This window comes from Nycticebus coucang, chromosome 18 (assembly GCF_027406575.1).
Source record: "Nycticebus coucang isolate mNycCou1 chromosome 18, mNycCou1.pri, whole genome shotgun sequence".
Lineage (NCBI taxonomy): Eukaryota > Metazoa > Chordata > Mammalia > Primates > Lorisidae > Nycticebus > Nycticebus coucang.
Genome location: NC_069797.1, coordinates 35,033,199 through 35,052,209, shown reverse-complemented (window position 1 = coordinate 35,052,209; position 19,011 = coordinate 35,033,199). Strand labels below are relative to the sequence as shown.

General features: G+C 39.2%; 1 protein-coding gene across 6 annotated transcripts in view; it reads right to left on the bottom strand.

Annotated features, from left to right (window-relative positions):
- Positions 1–5,258: 5,258 nt before the first annotated feature.
- Positions 5,259–19,011, bottom strand: part of RHOT1 (ras homolog family member T1) — an 85,176-nt gene continuing 71,423 nt past the window's right edge. For 4 of the 6 annotated variants that reach the window (XM_053568822.1, XM_053568824.1, XM_053568823.1 and 1 more), the window contains one exon: positions 5,259–6,360. In XM_053568822.1, coding sequence (XP_053424797.1) covers positions 6,243–6,360 — 118 coding nt within the window. In that variant the 3' untranslated portion in view covers positions 5,259–6,242. Of the gene's footprint in view, positions 6,361–7,799; positions 7,944–19,011 lie in introns of all 6 variants that reach the window. The other 2 variants (XM_053568821.1, XM_053568820.1) reach the window with 1 other exon arrangement.

Below are 19,011 nucleotides of genomic sequence, written 5' to 3'. Positions count from 1 at the left end.
GATCCTCCTGCCGCATTCCCTCAAAGTGTTGGCATTATAGGCATGAACCACTGCACCAAGCCTGGTTTCTACATTTTTAAATGGTTAATAAAAATCAAAATCAGAATATTTTGTGGCATGTAAAAATGACATGACATTCAAATTTTAATGTCCATAAATAAAGCTTTACTAGAATACAGTCATATTTATCTATTGTCTACAACTGTTTTCACGCTCTAACGGAGTAGAATACCTGTGAAAATCTCAAGTATTTACTATGCACCCTGAAAGTGTGAGTTAAACTACAGCATATGTACTCATATCAGTATAATAATAAACACTTCCAACAGTTCTTTGATTATAAAAACATTTATATAGGTTAACTACAAATAGAAAAATGCTGAGAAACAGTATTCTTGTAAAATTTGGATTTCCTAAAGTATGAAGATAATACTGACCATGCCTCTTTGTGCTGCATGCAGCTGACGTTCAGGTTTGTTTTCTTTTCTTAGAGTCTAACTCTGCCCCTGGGTAGAGTGCTGTCGTGTGATAGCTCTCAGCAACCTCAAACTCCTGGGTTTGAGCAATCCTTTTGCCTTCAGCCTCCTGAGTAGCTAGGACTACAAGAATGTGCCACCATGTCTGACTAAGTTTTCTATTTTTAGTAGAGACAAGGTCTTGCTCTTTCTTGCTCAAGCTGGTCTGGAATTCCAGAGCTCAAGCAATCCACCGGCCTCAGCCTCCCAGAGTGCAGGGATGACGGGCATGAGCCACCGCACCCAGCCTGACATTTGGCTTTTAAACCCAGAAGGAACAATCTCTCAATTTCACTGTTGGACCTCTGCAACTGTCTATGCCAAAGGAGAAGATAAAATCTACAGGGCAAAATGCTATCATTTTGGAAAACACAGCTAGGAACTGGATGGCACCATAGAATTAGAAAGTATTTCCTAACCATGTCAAAATCTCACCTTTAGTAAGGTGTCCTTAATTTCTGAACCCAGAGTAACAGGAAGGAATGGTCTGACAAGTCAAGTGTGCTACGGGAGCAAGGGAACACTTTCTGAAATTAGGACACACCAGAGAAATCTGAGATACACAACTGTGATGCTCACAGGTCAGAGACTTCCACAACACTGAGGACCAAACAGGTCAACACTCTCATTGCTAGAGACTTCTGATAAATAAGGGTTAAAAAGACAGCTACTTGCGGCTTGGCGCCTGTGGCTCAAGTGGCTAAGGCGCCAGCCACATACACCTGAGCTGGTGGGTTCGAATCCAGCTTGGGCCACCAAACAACAATGACGGCTGCAAACAAAAAATAGCCGGGTGTTGTGGTGGGCGCCTGTAGTCCCAGCTACTTGGGAGGTGGAGGCAGGAGAATCACTTGAGCCCAGGAGTTGGAGGTTGCTGTGAGCTGAGATGCCACAGCACTCTACCCAGGGTGACAGCTTGAGGCTCTGTCTCAAAAAAAAAAAAAAAAAAGACAGCTACCCTGTTTCCCCAAAAATAAGACAGTGTCTTATTTTAAGGTGTGCTCCCAAAGATGCGCTAGGTCTTATTTTCAGGGGACGTCTTATCTTTCCTGTAAGTAGGTCTTATTTTTGGAGGATGTCTTATTTTCGGGGAAACAGGGTACTTGCAATCTTAGGGTTTTATACAAGTGTGTTATTGGATTGTGAATCTGGGGATGAAGGCATCTGAACGGTTGGGCTACCTGTCTGGAGCATTTTTATACTGTGATCATTAAATTTAGCTTTTTTTTTTTTTTTTTTGAGACAGTCTATGTTGCCCTCAGTAGAGAGCTGTAGCGTCATAGCTCACAGCAACCTCAAACTCAAACAATTCTCTTGCCTCGGCCTCCCAAGTAGCTGGGACTACAGGCACCCACCACAATGCCTGGCTGTTGTTTGAGACGAGGTCTCACTCTGGCTCAGGCTGGTCTCGAACCCATTAGCTCAGGCAATCCACCCACCTTGGCCTCCCAAGTGCTGGGATTACAGGTGTGAACCACCGTGCCCAGCCGAAATTCAGCATCTTAATATGTGGTATTTTTCTCAAAAAGAATCTGGTCCAAAATCAGCTTACTAAAAATGCATGGACTGTTATATACAGTAGAGCCTCTGTAAGTTGACCACCCATGGGACTGTAACAACTGTTGAACATATGGAGTGGTCAATGCAAGGAACCAGGCCTACAGTACTGGTATGTACATGTGGTACATGTCCGGTCTATGAAAATGAGGTGGTCACTGTGGAAGTTCTACTCTATATACATATGTTTTTTGAAACAGGGTGTTATTCTGTCACTCAGGCTGGAGTGCAGCTGTATGATCATAGCTCAGTGTAACCTCACACTCTGGAGCTCAAGTGATCCACCTCAGCCTCTCAAGTACCTGGGGCCAAAGGCATGTGCTACAATGCTTCATTTAAAAATTTTTTGTCCTGGGCGGCGCCTGTGGCTCAGTGAGTAGGGTGCCGGCCCCATATGCAGAGGGTGGCGGGTTCGGACCCAGCCCCAGCCAAACTGCAACAAAAAAATAGCCAGGCGTTATGGCGGGCGCCTGTAGTCCCAGCTGCTCAGGAGGCTGAGGCAAGAGAATCGCGTAAGCCCAGGAGTTGGAGGTTGCTGTGAGCCGTGTGACGCCACGGCACTCTACCCGAGGGCGGTACAGTGAGACTCTGTCTCTACAAAAAAAAAAAAAAATTTTTTTGTCCTAAAAAAAAAATTTTTTTTTGTCCTAGAGACAAGGTCCTGCTATGTTGCCCAGGCTGGTCTCAAACTCTTAGAATCAAACAATCTTCCCAGCTTGGCATCCCAAAGTGCTGGGATCACAGGTGTGTGCCACTGTGACTGGCCTGGACTGCTGAGTATTAAAGTATAGGGTGGTGGCATGGGCCTGTGGTCTCAGCTACTCGGAAAGCTGAGGTGGGAGGATCATGTGAACCCAAGAGTGACCTATGGTCATGCTGCTGCACTCCATCCCTGTCGCCTTAAAAAGTAAAAAGTATTATGCCAATTAAATAAACATGTTAATGAGGACTAGCTTACACTCTTACTTTTAAGCTTTGCACATACACTTTAAAGACATCTAGACATTGACTTTTATTAGTGCACGTCAGACAAAAGGGGCATCAAAGCTAACCCCAGTGTATTTCTTCTTTGATGCCTTCTCCTGACAGGTGATGTGCAGATATATATGCACAGGTATCCATAATCCTCCTCCTACTTCTTTCATAGGCCATTTCAGAATGGTTATGTGCTGCCCAAATTCCTCTAACTTTAGAGCTCACTCAGTGTTATCAGCACTATCATGATGGGTGGGAAATTGCTCATTTGGGGGGCCAATGTGAAAGAAGATGAATTCAACAGATCCTTGACTTACTAAGTCAGGCTAAGTTACTACATTATGCCATAGGACTACAAAACTTCAAAGTGATGTTTCTTCACCCAGCTGCCTTATTATTCACTAAAGCACTGTAGCAGCCTCAGAATTGTCCATTTAAAAGATAATGCAACTGGTAGAAAGTGAAAGAGTTCCTTTCAATCCTCAAGTTCCTATTCTCCTTATAACTTGCATCTCCTGAACAAACTATAAAAGCCAGAAGAAACCTATTACTGTATTCACGTATTTTCCCATTTACTAGTCTCTAAAGTGGATGTGAAATAAAGAAAAATATCTGCATGTGTCTGTAGGTTAAAGAGGAAAAAGCAGTGAGCTATCCTGCTAATGCTTCCAGCTGGACAGACAGAGGAGGAAGACAGCTAGCCTTGGTGAGGGGATGTGCGCAGAGCAGGTGCCAGGCAGGGCAGCTGCCCTCTGCCCTCTTGTAAAAATCCAAATATATTAATACAGCACTTTTCACCTCTTGGTAAACTTTCTTCCTTCTGTTTCTCAGAAACGTAACAGTCTATAAGGTATATTCATTCAAAGCAATATTTCAGTCAAAACAGCAAAGAACTTGGAAGTAAAGAACTGTCACTGTACAACTGACAAATGTATTTGGTGGAAATTCTAAGAAAATAATAAGAATGAGCAATCACCAGATTTCTGCTTTATTTTCTTTTTCCTTAAATTTAGAATGAAAATGGGGCAGGGGATGAGGGAGGGATAGGGAAGTATGTGGGTTATTATAAAAGTTTTGAAAGACACAAAAATTAAGAAATACGGTGGCACCTGTAGCTCAGTGGGTAGGGCGCCAAAGGCTGGCAGGTTTGAGCCAGTCTGGGCCAGCTAAAATCAACAATGACAAGTGCAACCCAAAAACAGCCGGGTGTTGTGGTGGGCACCTGTAGTCCCAGCTACTTGGGAGGCTGAGGCCAGAGAATTGCTTAAGCCCAAGAGTTTGAGGTTGCTGTGAGCTGTGATGCCATAGCACTCTACCAAGAACGACATAGTGAGACTCTGTCTCAAAAAAAAAAATTAAGAAACAAAATCAGCCAGGTGTGGTGGTTCATACCTACAAACTTAGCACTCTGGAAGGCTGAGGTGGCAGAACTGCTCGAACTCAGGAGTTTGAGACCAGCCTGAGCAAGAGCTAGACTCTGTCTGTACTAAAAATAGAAAAAAACAATTAGCCAGGCATTGTGGTAGGCACCTATAGTCCCAGCTACTCCGGGGGCTGAGGCAGAAGGATAACTTGAACCCTTGAACCCAGAAGTTTGAGGTTGCTGTGAGCTAGACTGATGCCACAGCACACTAGCCCGGGCAAGAGACAGAAAAAAAAAAAAAAAGAGAGAGAGGGAGAGAGAAACCTAAAATCCCCATGGATGGAAACAAATGAAGTCCTCCTAGCAACACTGATAAGGTGAGCAAGTTGAAACTTGCATGGATGAATCAGAACAGATGCTTTTGCCTGAGTTTCTTGCAGTGAAATAATGGACCATGACACAGTCTGTCTCAAAACTTTTGTAGTGACCTGCATGTGCAAGCAAATAATGGCATATATTATTTTGCAAGGTTATAACTAGTAAGTTATGCTGTTAGTAGTTGCTTGAGAAGTGTGATCTTGCAAGAAAATATTCCCCAGAACAAGAAAAGAGGAAATGTTAAAGGAGAAAATAAACTCGCATACTATAGCAGAAACCGGGTACATGTAGGAGAAAACAATTGGCCTTTTCTAAGAATAGATTTCCCCACAACTTTTAAACAGATTTCCTCTTACATATATAAGTATTTTTATATAACAAATAATTTTCAAGATAAGAAAGATAGAAACCAGAGGACTTCACTGACAACTATACAGAAATATTTACTTTGTATGACAAAAAGGTCAAGATCACAGTACACAGTAGTTATTTATTTAAATACCTGAAAAAGTCAATGATGGAAAAAATAGGTTTATCGTGAGAGTTTATATTCATTAGATTTATTTTATTATTAAAAAAGTACTGCCTCTAAGGTTATCCTAGCCAGACACAGAACACTTCATGACACATGCAGCTACTGTAATACACTGTAATAGACACAGCCGTTATAGAATGATTTACACTTTGGGAAGAAATTCAACAGTAGTAAGGGTGACTCTTTATTTAAACTAAAACAATAATATACAAATTGTCTTTCTCATTTGATTGAAAGGGCTATAAAATTCAACATACTGACAAAGGAAGCAACATAATCACATAGATAATACCTCTAATTGCTTTTAACCTTACTTCTTCCTTAAAAGAGCTGCATACTCAGCTATACAATTTTCTAGACTGCACAATGGCTTCGAGGCTGGCCTACAATAAATGACTGAAAGAAAGTCAACTTGGTAAGCTGACACTGGCTTGTGTATTTTTAAAAACGGAGAGAAAGTGGCAAATTGTGCCACATGTACTTACAGAACCCAAAGGATCATTCTGAGTAAATGTGAAATAAATAAGTGATCCGTGAGTAAATACAATCTCTGGGCTGACTTAAAACTAGGAGAGTGAGCCTGGGAGCACTAACAATGCCACGTAGAAATGTCTAGAAACGTCATTTCTAGTACTCAGTTTAGGAGACCATATCTTGCCTGAATATGTACATTATTTACAAAATATTCCCTTTTGGCCTCTGAAATTTAGCCATTTTAGTTTGGCTGTTAGCTGTTTCTTTCCATATGCTAGCCAATACTGCAGTTAGATCTATCATTAAAATACTCTTACGCATGAATTACAAATATTAATAAAGTAACTCTGCATGTATAAATATCTCAATATTTCTAGCAGAATTTAAAGCATTCAGAATGTACATAAAAGTATTTGTTTTTGGTAGGGACGGTATTTTGTTTTAATCATCGTTGTTTCAATAATGCTCTGTACATAGCAAAGCCCAAAACTGCAAAAACAGTAGCACCAAAACTTGCTCGAAGCCAAAATGTGGAGCTCTTGAGGTCAGCTTGTGTCACGTGCCTGTAGTCAGAAAATATAATTAATATTTAAAACATGATTAGTAGGAAAATCTTACGCCAGTGATGTAACAGTTTACTTTAGGGAAGTATTAGCACACTTGTCAGGCTAACTGCATACAGTAATGCTCCAAAAAACATTTATCAATATGGCCATGTATACATTGCTTAGATAATCATTACCTTAAGAAAATGACAAAGGTAGACGTTAATAAAGACAAATGTCTTTCCAATTAGCTACGACTGGGGGGTAGACATGTAAAATTTTACACATTTCCTTTACATGGGAAATGAAGATGTTAGACAAATCAACCTACCCACTTTTTACTGCCACCATGGTACTTTAAATGAGTTCTCACAATTTTGAGGGTCATGTTCATAGAACTTAGATAATGTGCAATCTCCTGTCTCCACGAACAGAAAGCTATTTTGTAAGCAGTTAAGCGACAAGTGACAATACTTTTCTAAGAGCAATGACTAAAGTTAACTTTGGAAATACTGAGCCCCATAAAAATTTACCAAAAAAATCCCAAAGTGGGAAGAAAAGATTTACCAGTTTGCATTAATTTGGTTACTGCTAATTAAAGAAGGAAAAAACAAAAACAAAACAAAAAACTGAACCCTGGTGTTAGTCGGACAGGCAGTGATAACGGTACCAACTAAAGGACAAGAAGATGTCACATGATGGATTGAAAGGTAATGACATAAAAGAAGCCAAATTACACATGACAAGAACAGAGACAGCCGTATCACATACTGAGTTGTGAGCACGCTCAGTTAATAACACTGCTACGCACCCTCAAGAGTCTCAAGTATGACAGCTTACCATGCAGAGGATAAAGCTTTAAAGCAAAGGGTGGACATTTTATTTAGATGTCTCACTAAAGTCTTAGTTAAGCAAACACAATTAAGGTGATGTAGAAAACTTACAGAATTAGAGCTTAGAGAGACTGTCTAGGTTATTTTACAACTAAGTTAAACAGATTTGAAGCAAAAATCAGACGTCATTTAAAGACCAAGACACTGACATATGCAAAAGAGTTAAGAGTCAAGAATTCAAATCGCATAAAACAACTTTGCCTCAGTAATAATCACAGAATGATCAGATTAGTTATCACAAAATCCATCTGTATATCCCTAGAAACAAATCTACAACACAAGCCAGAAGGCTCCATGCTCATCATCATGGCAAAACAACACACAACACTCCAATTGCTTATCCTCACCAGTTTCTATTTAAAAAAAAAAAAAAAAAAATCACCCCTTACATCATTATTTTTAACAAAACAAAGTGATAATTACCACCTTGGAAGTTAGTTCTTCTAACAGGCAATGTTTTATTTAAGAAAAAAAATTACAGGAGGGAATACTTAGCGTTTTTTTTTTTTTTTCCAGTTAGAAAAACTCCAACCAGTCCAAACCATCGGTTGTGGGAATTGTTACCTGGCTTCAAGAAAAAGTGGACCATGGGATGACTCCATGAAGATGGAATCTTCTACAGAGCTGACGGCGTGCACCTGGTGAGTAATACTGCCTCCGTCGTCTGCTAACAGCATGGCACCCCACTCAGCTACCCGGGCTCTTAACCTTTTATACACATGGCATAGTTTGTAGTTCATGGCAGAGCTCACAAGAGAAGGGGACTCAAAATAACATCTCTCAATTACATATCCCACACACAAATTGAGTTGCCATCTTATACAATGCATCTCAAGCCTTCTATATTTAAAATAAATGTATTCTATAGCAAATTGCCAAACTTAAAAGGAATTCTATCTATATGTACTCTTTTAAAACATTCACATAACAGACAAGGAAACCTAATGCTGTTATATATATGTTCTCTAAATATCCTTCTGAGGCTGGTCTTGGTATATCTGAAATACCAAGCAGAGTCATTGAAACCAGTACAATAAGTAATCCTGACAACATGTGCTCAGCTCATTCGAAAGGAGGCTAACACCAATTAGTTAAATTCATGGACGCTTATAATTTTAAGCATCCATATCTGTACTATCAAGAAGTAAAAATATACCTCTGTGAAAAATGAGTCCAACATCCCAAATTTAGATTGCTACAGACCTCACGAGAGTAGCGAAGTTTACAACTCTGAGTCAACAGAGAGTGCAGAATTTAAAGTGAGAACTCAGCCTAAAAGTGCATGAGAGCTTCTGCTTCAGTCTCCCTCTGGTCATCATGCACCTTCATTGTGGGAGATTTTTGATTTTGCTTTTGAATTTTTATGTATGTTTTTATCTTAAGGGGAGAAAGGCATTAGGATTTTTTTTTTTTTTTTTTTTAATTTGGCCAGGGCTGGGTTTGAACCCGCCACCTCCGGCATATGGGACCGGCGCCCTACCCGCTGAGCCACAGGTGCCGCCCCGGCATTAGGATTTTTTAAAACTAGTTGCAATCAACTTAAAACGATTTCTTATGAATAGTCTTCAAGTGTGGACGTTTGTTTCACACGGCTCTTGGTTGTGTTTTCAGAATGTATTACATCACTCATGAAATAGCATATTCTGACTGACTTTATTACTTTTCTTTTGCATTTCAAGATCAATACAGATACATGTTCAAGGTACAGGTAGCTTGAAAATTAAAGTAACTATTAGCTCAAAATATATTTCAATGGCTCCATCAATGTTAATAGTAGTTGTTTAAGACACTTTTAGACAAAGCTTAGAGAACCATTTTATGCCTTTATCACGTGCATTTAAAAGCTGCGCTACCACATTCTATTTATAAAAGAGAAAGCATTTATAATGGATGGCACACTTGTCATTGCTAAGCTAACTGCTACCACCTGAATAGAGAATGGTGTGATCTTAAATGTAATCTATAAGTGAGTATCAAAAACAGATTCTGTTTGTCATTTGAGTTCTCAAACAGAGGCAGAATAACATTTTCATAAAGTTACTTCCTGGTTGGGCGGCGCCTGTGGCTCAGTGAGTAGGGCGCCGGTCCCATATGCCAGAGGTGGCGGGTTCAAACCCAGCCCCGGCCAAAAACCACAAAAAAAAAAAAAAAAAGTTACTTCCTGGTTAAGCAGAAGTAACTCGTCCACAATTCAAAAGCATAATTCTTACAAAATGACATAAAAAATATCATCTTAGAATAAATTATAGTATCTTATTACATACTTTTCCTTTCTTTTTAAAGTTTATTTTCTTTTCAAATACAAAAAAGATAATACATGTATAGGCTTACTGGAAAATCTATGGGGGGAAAAAGGCGAAGCAAAAAGAAAAAAAAAAATCACTGGCAGTGCCTGTGGCTCAGTGGGTAGGGCGCCAGTCACATACACCAAGGCTGGCGGGTTTGAAGCCAGCCGGGTCAGCTAAACAATGATGATAACTGCAACATAAAAATAAGGGTGGGTGCCTGTAAGTCCCAGGTACTTCGGAGGCTGAGGCAAGAGAATTGCTTAAGCCCAAGAGTTTGAGGTTGCTGTGAGCTGTGATGCCATAGCACTCTACCAAGGGCAACATAGTGAAGCTCTGTCTCCCCCTCCACCAAAAAACAAAACAAAACAAACAACCAATTAAAATTGAAGGTATTTCCTTTCCTTTTCTTTTTTTTTTTTTTTTTGAGAAAGAGTCTGGCTCTGTTGCTCTGGCTAGTGTGCTGTGGCATCAGTCTAGCTCACCACAACCTCAAACTCCTGGGTTTAAGTGATCCTTCTGCCTACCACAATACCTGGCTAATTTTCCCTTTTTGGTAGAGATGGGTCTCACTCTTATTCAGGCTGGTCTCAAACTCCTGAGTTCAAGGGAGCCTCCTGCCTTGGCCTCCCAGAGTGCTAGGATTATAGGCATGAGCCACCACACTCAGACCCTTTTAAGCCTTTTCCATGCATTTCTTTATATGTCTTTTTTTTTTTTTTTTTGGTTTTTGGCTGGGGCGGGGTTTGAACCCGCCACCTCCGGCATATGGGACCGGCGCCCTACTCCTTGAGCCACAGGCGCCGCCCTCCATGCATTTCTTACATAGCTGCAAACATAATATGACTTTGACTTACAGGCACACATTACCATGACTAATTTCTACATTTTATTGTAGAGATGGAGTCTCACTGTGTTGCTCAGGCTGGCCTCAAGTGATCCTTTTTTTTTTTTTTGTAGAGACAGTGTCACTGTACCATCCTCGGGTAGAGTGCTGTGGCGTCACACAGCTCGCAGCAACCTCTAACTCTTGGGCTTACGCAATTCTCTTGTCTCAGCCTCCCGAGCAGCTGGGACTACAGGCGCCCGCTACAACGCCCGGCTATTTTTTTTTGTTGTTGTTGTTGCAGTTTGGCCAGGGCTGGGTTTGAACCCGCCACCCTTGGCATATGGGGCCAGCGCCCTACTCACTGAGCCACAGGTGCCACCCGATCCTCCCTTTTTAGTCTCCTCAAGTGCTAGGATCACAGACATGAGCTACTACATCCAGTGTGATTATGGAAATAGCTGGATTATATTTCATTCTCCTATTGCTAGCTATTTCCCTTTATTGGTAGCTATAAAAAATGATGAAATATCTTTCCACATAAGATTTTTCTCTATATTTAGGACATTTTCTTTATGATAAACTTTTCAGAAATGAATATTACAGGGTCAAAAATGTGTTTCTGCGTATATTTATAAAGTTTCTTTTTTTAACCTGGTAATATATAGGAATCACCAAATTTTCCTACTCTGTGTGAAATAAGTTCATTTAGTTCAGCAGTATCTCTTTTTAGAACATAAATAATGACTAAATGCTGGAATATAACCCTAACTAATCATTTAAAGCTTGTCAGAGTCTTCAAGTTTTTAAGTGGAAAATTCCAGTGTCTGAGATGCTGTCTTTCTGGCTTAGAAATCCTGAGGGTCCACATGGATATCAGACACCAAGAGCTCCTTGACATAGGTATGGAGCCAATCAACACGGGCCGATTGTTATAGCTGCTACTTAACAATGCTGAGAGACGGAAATGTTTCATAATTGAAGCAATAAGAGTTAAATGAAGAATTGTTTGTGTGAACAGGCATATATAGGAAGACCAAAATTCCTGGGTACCTTTGCACTGAATACCTTAAAAAAAAAGCATTCAAAATGCTTTTGAGGGTGGTGCCTGTGGCTCAAAGGAGTAGGGCGCTGGCCCCAGGTTGCAGGTTCAAACCCCACCCCAGCCAAAAAAAAAAAACTACAAAAAAAGAGAAAAAAATGTTTTTGATTAATTTTGTGATTTATGGTATACATAAGAACATGAATTAAAACCTTTATTGGAATAATGTATTTAACCAATGATCAATAAAGCAAGTGTTATCAACTGTAATATTTGGAAATGTAAAGTATCAAATTTTAAAGGGTTCAGGGGATTAAATCCATTCTAGTTATTCCCAAATACAGTACCTCTTTTTTAGGGGGGACTGAGTTTTGCTCTGTCGCCCAGGCTAGAGTGCAGTGGCGTCATTATTGCTTGTTGCAACCTCAAACTCTCCTGCCTTGGCTTCCTGGAGTGCTAGGACTACAGGCATGAGCTACTGAGCCCAGCAACAAATAGGGTATTTTTCATACTCCAGTAGAAATTGTCTTTTATAATCTGTCATATGACTTTATATCTGTGTTATTAAAAACTATATTGTGGAGATCTAAAAATCAGTAAAAATTAGAACTTGAGTAAGGGAAAGAATTCAGAAAGATACAGATATCAACTAACCTTACCTTAGATGGCAAGCAATTATAAAGAAGACACAGAACATGCTCAATAGCAGCAGAGCTCAGAGACTTAGAGGAGCTCCACCCAAGTGGTCACTTTATCAGTTATCACACAACTTCTCAGAAATGTATTTGATTTTCTATTTTCCATCCCTCTCATCTTGCTATGTTATCCTTTCCAAATATAACTAAGAGATGCACAAAGGCACTAATATGAATTGTCTTCTCATTTTTCAACTCTATCCATATATAAATCTCAGGTATAAATTTTTTTTTTTGTAGAGACAGGGTCTCACTTTATGGCCCTCGGTAGAGTGCCGTGGCCTCACACAGCTCACAGCAACCTCCAACTCCTGGGCTTAAGCGATTCTCTTGCCTCAGCCTCCTGAGTAGCTGGGACTACAGGCGCCCGCCACAACGCCCGGCTACTTCTTTGTTGCAGTTCGGCCGGGGCCGGGTTTGAACCCACCACCCTCAGTATATGGGGCCGGCGCCTTACCGACTGAGCCACAGGCGCCGCCCTCAGGTATAAATTTTTAAGATAATACTTTGGAACAATCTATGTAAGTGTAAAGCATGTGTACCTAAAGTTACTAGGGCACAGAGCTATCATATATAGCTCTTTCTTATTTTTTTTTCTTGAGACAGAATCTCACTTTGTCGCCCTTGGTAGAGTGCCGTGGCATCACAGCTCACAGCAACCTCCAACTCTTGGGCTTAAGTGATTCTCTTGCCTCAGCCTCCCAAGTAGCTGGGACTACAGGCGCCCACCAAAATGCCCATCTATTTTTGTTGTTGTTGCAGTTGTCATTGTTTAGTTGGCCTGGGCCGGGTTCAAACCCGCCACCCTCGGTGCATGTGTCTGGTGCTGTACTACAGGTACCGAGCCTATAGCTTTTTCTTATTTGCAATCATTCAAATTGAAAGCTATATTGAGGTCACCAAAACTACAGTCAAGTTTTGTCTTTAAATATTCCCTTTAAAAAAAAAAGTTGTCTCGACCTCTCTGCTCCTTTACTCTTCCAAATGTTTCTATATGGTATTTTCTATTTTTACTTCTAATCATGATGCCATTATTGCTAGTAACAATTTTAATAATGACAATTTTCCTAATTGAACAAGTAGGCATGAATATTTTAATAAGATATTTCTCAAAATAAGTTAAGAAATCTATATACACTATCTAGCAAAGATAAACTGCAACACAAATTATAAGCAAGCTGTTAACTGAGAATGCTTAAATAGTAATATACTTTGGAAAAGGACATAGGTGTGCACGAATGTCAAGGAATGTTTAAGCAAGAATTAGGAAAATTCAAAGTTACAGATAATCAAAGATATACAGAAAATACTTTAATATCTATTAGTGTATTTGTTATCTAGTGATACATAAAGATCAGATTAGGCACAAACTCCACCCTCAAGATTAGAGTGATGTTAACTAGTGATACTTAAAAATCAGATTAAGCACAAACTCCACCCTCTCATGTCCTTTAATATACCAACCAAATAGCAAAATTTAAAAAGTATAAGCAGTAGCAGCAGCTTACTTAATGAGAATCTATAACATAAACTCCTGTATAATTTAAAATTTGTGACTATGTCTGTAATTCAAAGAACAGCCTTTTAAGGACATTCATACAAGGAAACAGAAATTTCATAAACATAATATCCTAAGAACTCTGAGATGCCCAATACCTAACAACATTAAGATTCCCAGGACACTATCCTCTTCATAAGGCAATCCTAAGAAAAAGAAATTCTTTTTGGTTAGACGATGATACAAAAGTTCTTCCAAAAAGGGCTCCTATATTAAGAACATGAGTTCAAAATACATAAAGAAGGGACTTGGGTGGTCAATGCCAGGGTACAGGAAACAGATCATTATGAGCACCTTTTTTTTTTTTTTTGAGACAGAGTCTCACTTTGTCACACTCAGTTGAGTGCTATAGTATCATAGCTCACAGCAACCTCAAACTCAAACTCTTGGGCTCAAGTAATTCTCTTGCCTCAGCCTCTCAAGTAGCTGGGACTATAGGCACCTGCCACAATGCCCGGCTATTTTTTTTAGAGACCAGGTCTCACTCTGGCTCAGGGCGGTTTCAAACTCATGAGCTCAGGCAATCCACCCACCTCGGCCTCCCAGAATGCTAGGATTACAGGCTTGAGCCACTGTGCCTGGCCACATTATGACTGCCTTAAAATAAATGTCACATATTGAATTAAAAATAGGGTAAAAATTACAATGGGTATGATGACTACCCATCATACCTCTGAGTCTCTGGAAATAGTATGAGTTATACACTTGGTTATCAAAGTAAAATGCTGCTACTGAACTCCAGAAGTAACATGAATAAACAACTTATAGAGTTAATGCAAATCATAAAACGAAATGTAAGAAATCATAAAATCACATATGCACGAACGGAAATCACACCAAAATAATAAATTGTAAATAAACGATTTTGATTAAATTATAGGTTAAGAAAAGTAGTCGGGTTATACATAGAAACCTAGCAGGGAAGAAACCAAGAGGATTAAAAAATTACTAAGTGGCATAGACAGATAAATGAAAAAAACACATAAAGGACAAAATCAAGTTCACAGCACACTAAACACAAGTCACATTCTCATGCAAAGTAGGAGTGTTCTCAAGTCAGAATAATGAAATACTTAATAAATAAAAACCCTGGGTAGTTCAAACCAACAATCAAGCTCATTCCTACATAATCATCTTATCACTTTCAGATTTAAAAGATAGTTAAAAATTAAAATATATTCAAAAAGTATGTTTTCCCAGTAACATGATTTACATAAGCATTCCCAAAGATTAAAATCATCTGACCACATTGTTAATCATCCTCCAAACGAACTTAAATTTAAATAATTCCAATTATTCATAAATTATTCTGAAGAAAGACATAAACCTATCCAGAAATAAGAGTGGAAAGTACAAAGTTCCATGTGAAACAGATGTGTGTTTAGTCTAACACTACTCTCACATGTTGAAGTCCATGTACATTCAATTCAATTGGAAAGAAAAAAGTAGTAGTATAGACTTAAGACAGGTAGTGTCAAAAAACTCAAGAAAAGACTTAAATTTTTCTGGCAAAAGGAAAAAAAGTTTCAGAAATTAACCTACGTAAATCACCTAAATTCAAGTTACAGTACTTTCTTTTTTAGCATGAGGGGTTAAGGTCACCTAAAATGTAACCAAAGTTAAAAAATTTGTAGTGACAATATTTAGAAAGGTACTTAAAGGCAGGTATCACATATTCTTTCTCTTCAAATTTTGTCTCAGCTCACAGCAAGGAGGTTTTTATACAAAGCAAGTACTTAAATTAAGTATTCTGAATGAATAAATCAAGATGAGAGCTGGGGGGAGTGGGGAAGCAGGACAACATAGGCTTCCTCGCTCAGGTACTGTATCCACTAGAAATTTCGATTTCACTGACCAAAGTTTTTACAAGCCCACTAAAAACAATGCATTAATTTGAGACCAACATGTACCAATTTTGTCTATTAATTTTTAATTTTTTTCAGATATTTAATTAAACCTTTTTTTTTTTTTGGTAGAGACAGAGTCTCACTTTATCGCCTTAGGTAGAGTGCCGTAGCGTCACAGCTCACAGCATCCTCCAACTCCTGGGCTTAGGTGATTCTCTTGCCTCAGCCTCCCGAGTAGCTGGGACTATAGGTGCCTGCCACAACGCCCGGTTACAGATATTTAATTAAACCTTTTACTTAAAAATGATAAATTTTTTAGAACTGCTCTTCACAGTTCTAAATCAAACACTAGCATGGCAGTTCTGATTTCTAAAAACAAAGACTTAATACTTAGTGTTAAGTTGGAACCTTCTCTACTGAAGTACAGTGGAAAATTCTTAAATGACTTTCACTTAGCTAATCAATTCTTTTTCTGCTTAAGATCTGTCTAACACAGGAAACCAATAGTGACCAACCACCCAAGGCTGCCAAAACTTAAGAAGTACAGGAAAATGTAGTTCCATTTTCACTCCACCATTTGATAATTTTTTTTAGATTTTTCATGGGAAAAGAGAAAAATGTTGGGGAAAGGGATGGGAGCAAAGATGGTTTATTCCATAGGTGCTCTTTTTTAGGCCTCCATTTGCATCTAGGCTATCCTTAAAACTGAGGTTGCAAACTGGTAGCCTATAAGCCTGCTTTGTTCTAATTGGTACTTAAAAGATTTTAAAATTGCTATTCCTTAAATATCAGGAAATTTCACCTAAAAGTCTTGATTTGTAGTCTCTTGGAGAATCAGAAAACCTGGTAACAGAAGGCCCGTAATATCCACTAGATATATCCTCTTTTACACCAGTCCCTCCTTCTGCTTGTTTAACTTGGCGACTTTCACTCACTTACTTTATCAGAGTCCCTACCCATCTATCTTACTTACCTTTCATAAACTAGAATAAACTTCAGCACAGAATCCCTCAAATTCCACTGTATTTTTATTAAATGACTTAAATACTAACAAGCATAAGGAAGAAGGTCTTTGAAAGACACATCAGTTTCCCTACTCATCTTTTTCATTCTTTTTCTTCTTGATTACCAGGTATCAGTGAGGTGTGCTGACACTACTATTAAGTTACCTTTAGTTTATAAACAGATCTGACAAAATGCACTGATTTCTCTCTGAGGAACTCTATGTAGAATAATTTATGATGAGCAAATGCATCCATTTAATGCACAGCCAACCCATTTCATTTGGAAGCTAACCAAACTGACCTAGGAATAAAATTGTTACCAGAGATGCAGATAACAAATCAGGAACTTAGGCTAGATATTTTCAGCGTTTTGTTATCAACAATTACTGGGAGCAAAGGTGAGTGTACAAGTAAGACACCAAATACTGCCTCTTCCTATTTAAATAAAATGACTACATTGTGGATCAGAGGAATGTGGTAGAAATTACACACTGATTTTAGAAAAATCCTTCATGACGGGCGGCGTCTGTGGCTCAGTCGGTAAGGCGCCAGCCCCATATACCAAGGGTGGCGGGTTCAAACCCGGCCTTGGCCAAACTGCAACCAAAAAATAGCCGGGCGTTGTGGCGGGCGCCTGTAGTCCCAGCTACTCGGGAGGCTGAGGCAAGAGAATCGCTTAAGCCCAGGAGTTGGAGGTTGCTGTGAGCTGTGTGAGGCCACGGCACTCTACTGAGGGCCATAAAGTGAGACTCTGCCTCTACAAAAAAAAGAAAAAAAGAAAAATCCTTCATGAAATTTCTTATATGACATAAAGATAAAATATGGGCTGAATAATAATATTTTTAATTGACTGAAAAATCTTTCCCCAAGAATTCTGAAACTGACACTAGGAAAGAGCTCTCTAGTGGAGTACTACAGGACTTCATTCACTTTAGCACTTTCTCTCTCTCTCCAACTTCTAAGTACTCAACATTATTTTTTATCGGTAATTTTAAAGATAAGACCTATCTACCAGATTTGCAAATAACACAATGCTGAGAGAGATATATAATGGGACAAATGACAGAAACAATGTTTGAAATGACTGAGCTGGAACGGATCAAAAAGAATATGATATTTAATAGATATGTATGTATCTGCATTTAGATTCTAAGCATTAATTAAAAATGTCAAATAAACAACAGAAACGGGGGGACATCTGCCTTAATAGCACTTTTTTTTTTTTTTGAGACACAGTCTTACTTTGTCACCCTCAGTAGAGTGCCGTAGAGTCACACCTCACAGCAACCTCAAACTCTTAGGCTCAAGAGATTCTTTGCCTCAGCCTCCCAAGAAGATAGGACTACTGGCATCTGCCACACGCCCAGCTATTTTTAGAGATGGGGGTCTTGCTCTTGCTCAGCATGGTCTCGAACTGGTGAGCTTAGGCAATCTACCCACCATGGCCTACCAGAGTACTAGATTACAGGCGTGAGCCAACATGCCCGCCCTCCCTAAATAGCACCTTATATGAAAAAATATGATTTCAATTAACCCACAGATAACAGACATTAACAGTGGGATGGGGCTGCTAAAAAGTTAATTCATGCACTAGACAGATGCTGCCCTAGCTGTGGAACATGACTGTCCACTGTCTGGACTAGTCAGATCACCTCTGGAGCACTGTTATCCATTCTCAGCGGTACCTTTCAAGAGGTACTCTGAAACCTAAGGGACTTTCAGGTGAGGACAACCAAGAAAGATGAGGTCATTTAAGAAAAGGCTAAAAGAAATTGGGGGTGTTCTACCTAAAGAAGAGAAAATTAGGGGAGACATTATGGCTGTCTTCAAAAGTCTGAAGGACTGCTATGTTGAAGAGGGAGTTGAATAGTCGTATGTTGTTCTAAAGGGCAGAACTAAAACTAAAGAAGAGAAAGTTTAGTTTAGAAAAATAAAAACAAAAGCGAAAACCCTCTTCAAGGAGGAAGGCCATCAGGAGATAAACAGAACTCTCTCAGGAAGTCTTGCAAGAAGGCATTCTAACAGGAGGTTAGGCCAGATGAATTCTAGAATCTTTTCCACTAATATTCCCAATACTGGAGCTCCTGAATGTTGTTTGGTTTGAACTAGCCTTGCATTTTCTCAGTCAGTCATCATGAGAGAATCTGTCTGGGTTACTACTTTACAAGATGCCACTCAAGGAACACAGGGAGAACTGTAGCACCAAATGAATGTCGTGATTCCTTCAAAGCAGTCACCTGAGATGGTTGCATTCTTATTCCAGAGCTGCCAGTACTCAAAACATCACTGAAACTCTTAGGATGCCTTCAAAATCTGTGTGTGACTCACATAAGAACTAGACTCATTGTTTCATAGATACAACTACCATATTGCTGGTAGATACAAACTATCCTCATTTGATGGGTGGAGGTTAGCCCTCGGTGAATGTCCAATGGTGAACCACATGACCCATTTTTAACCAAAATCTATTATTTAGCTTGATATTCATTTTAATCAAGCCCAACTCCCAGTAACTTTTA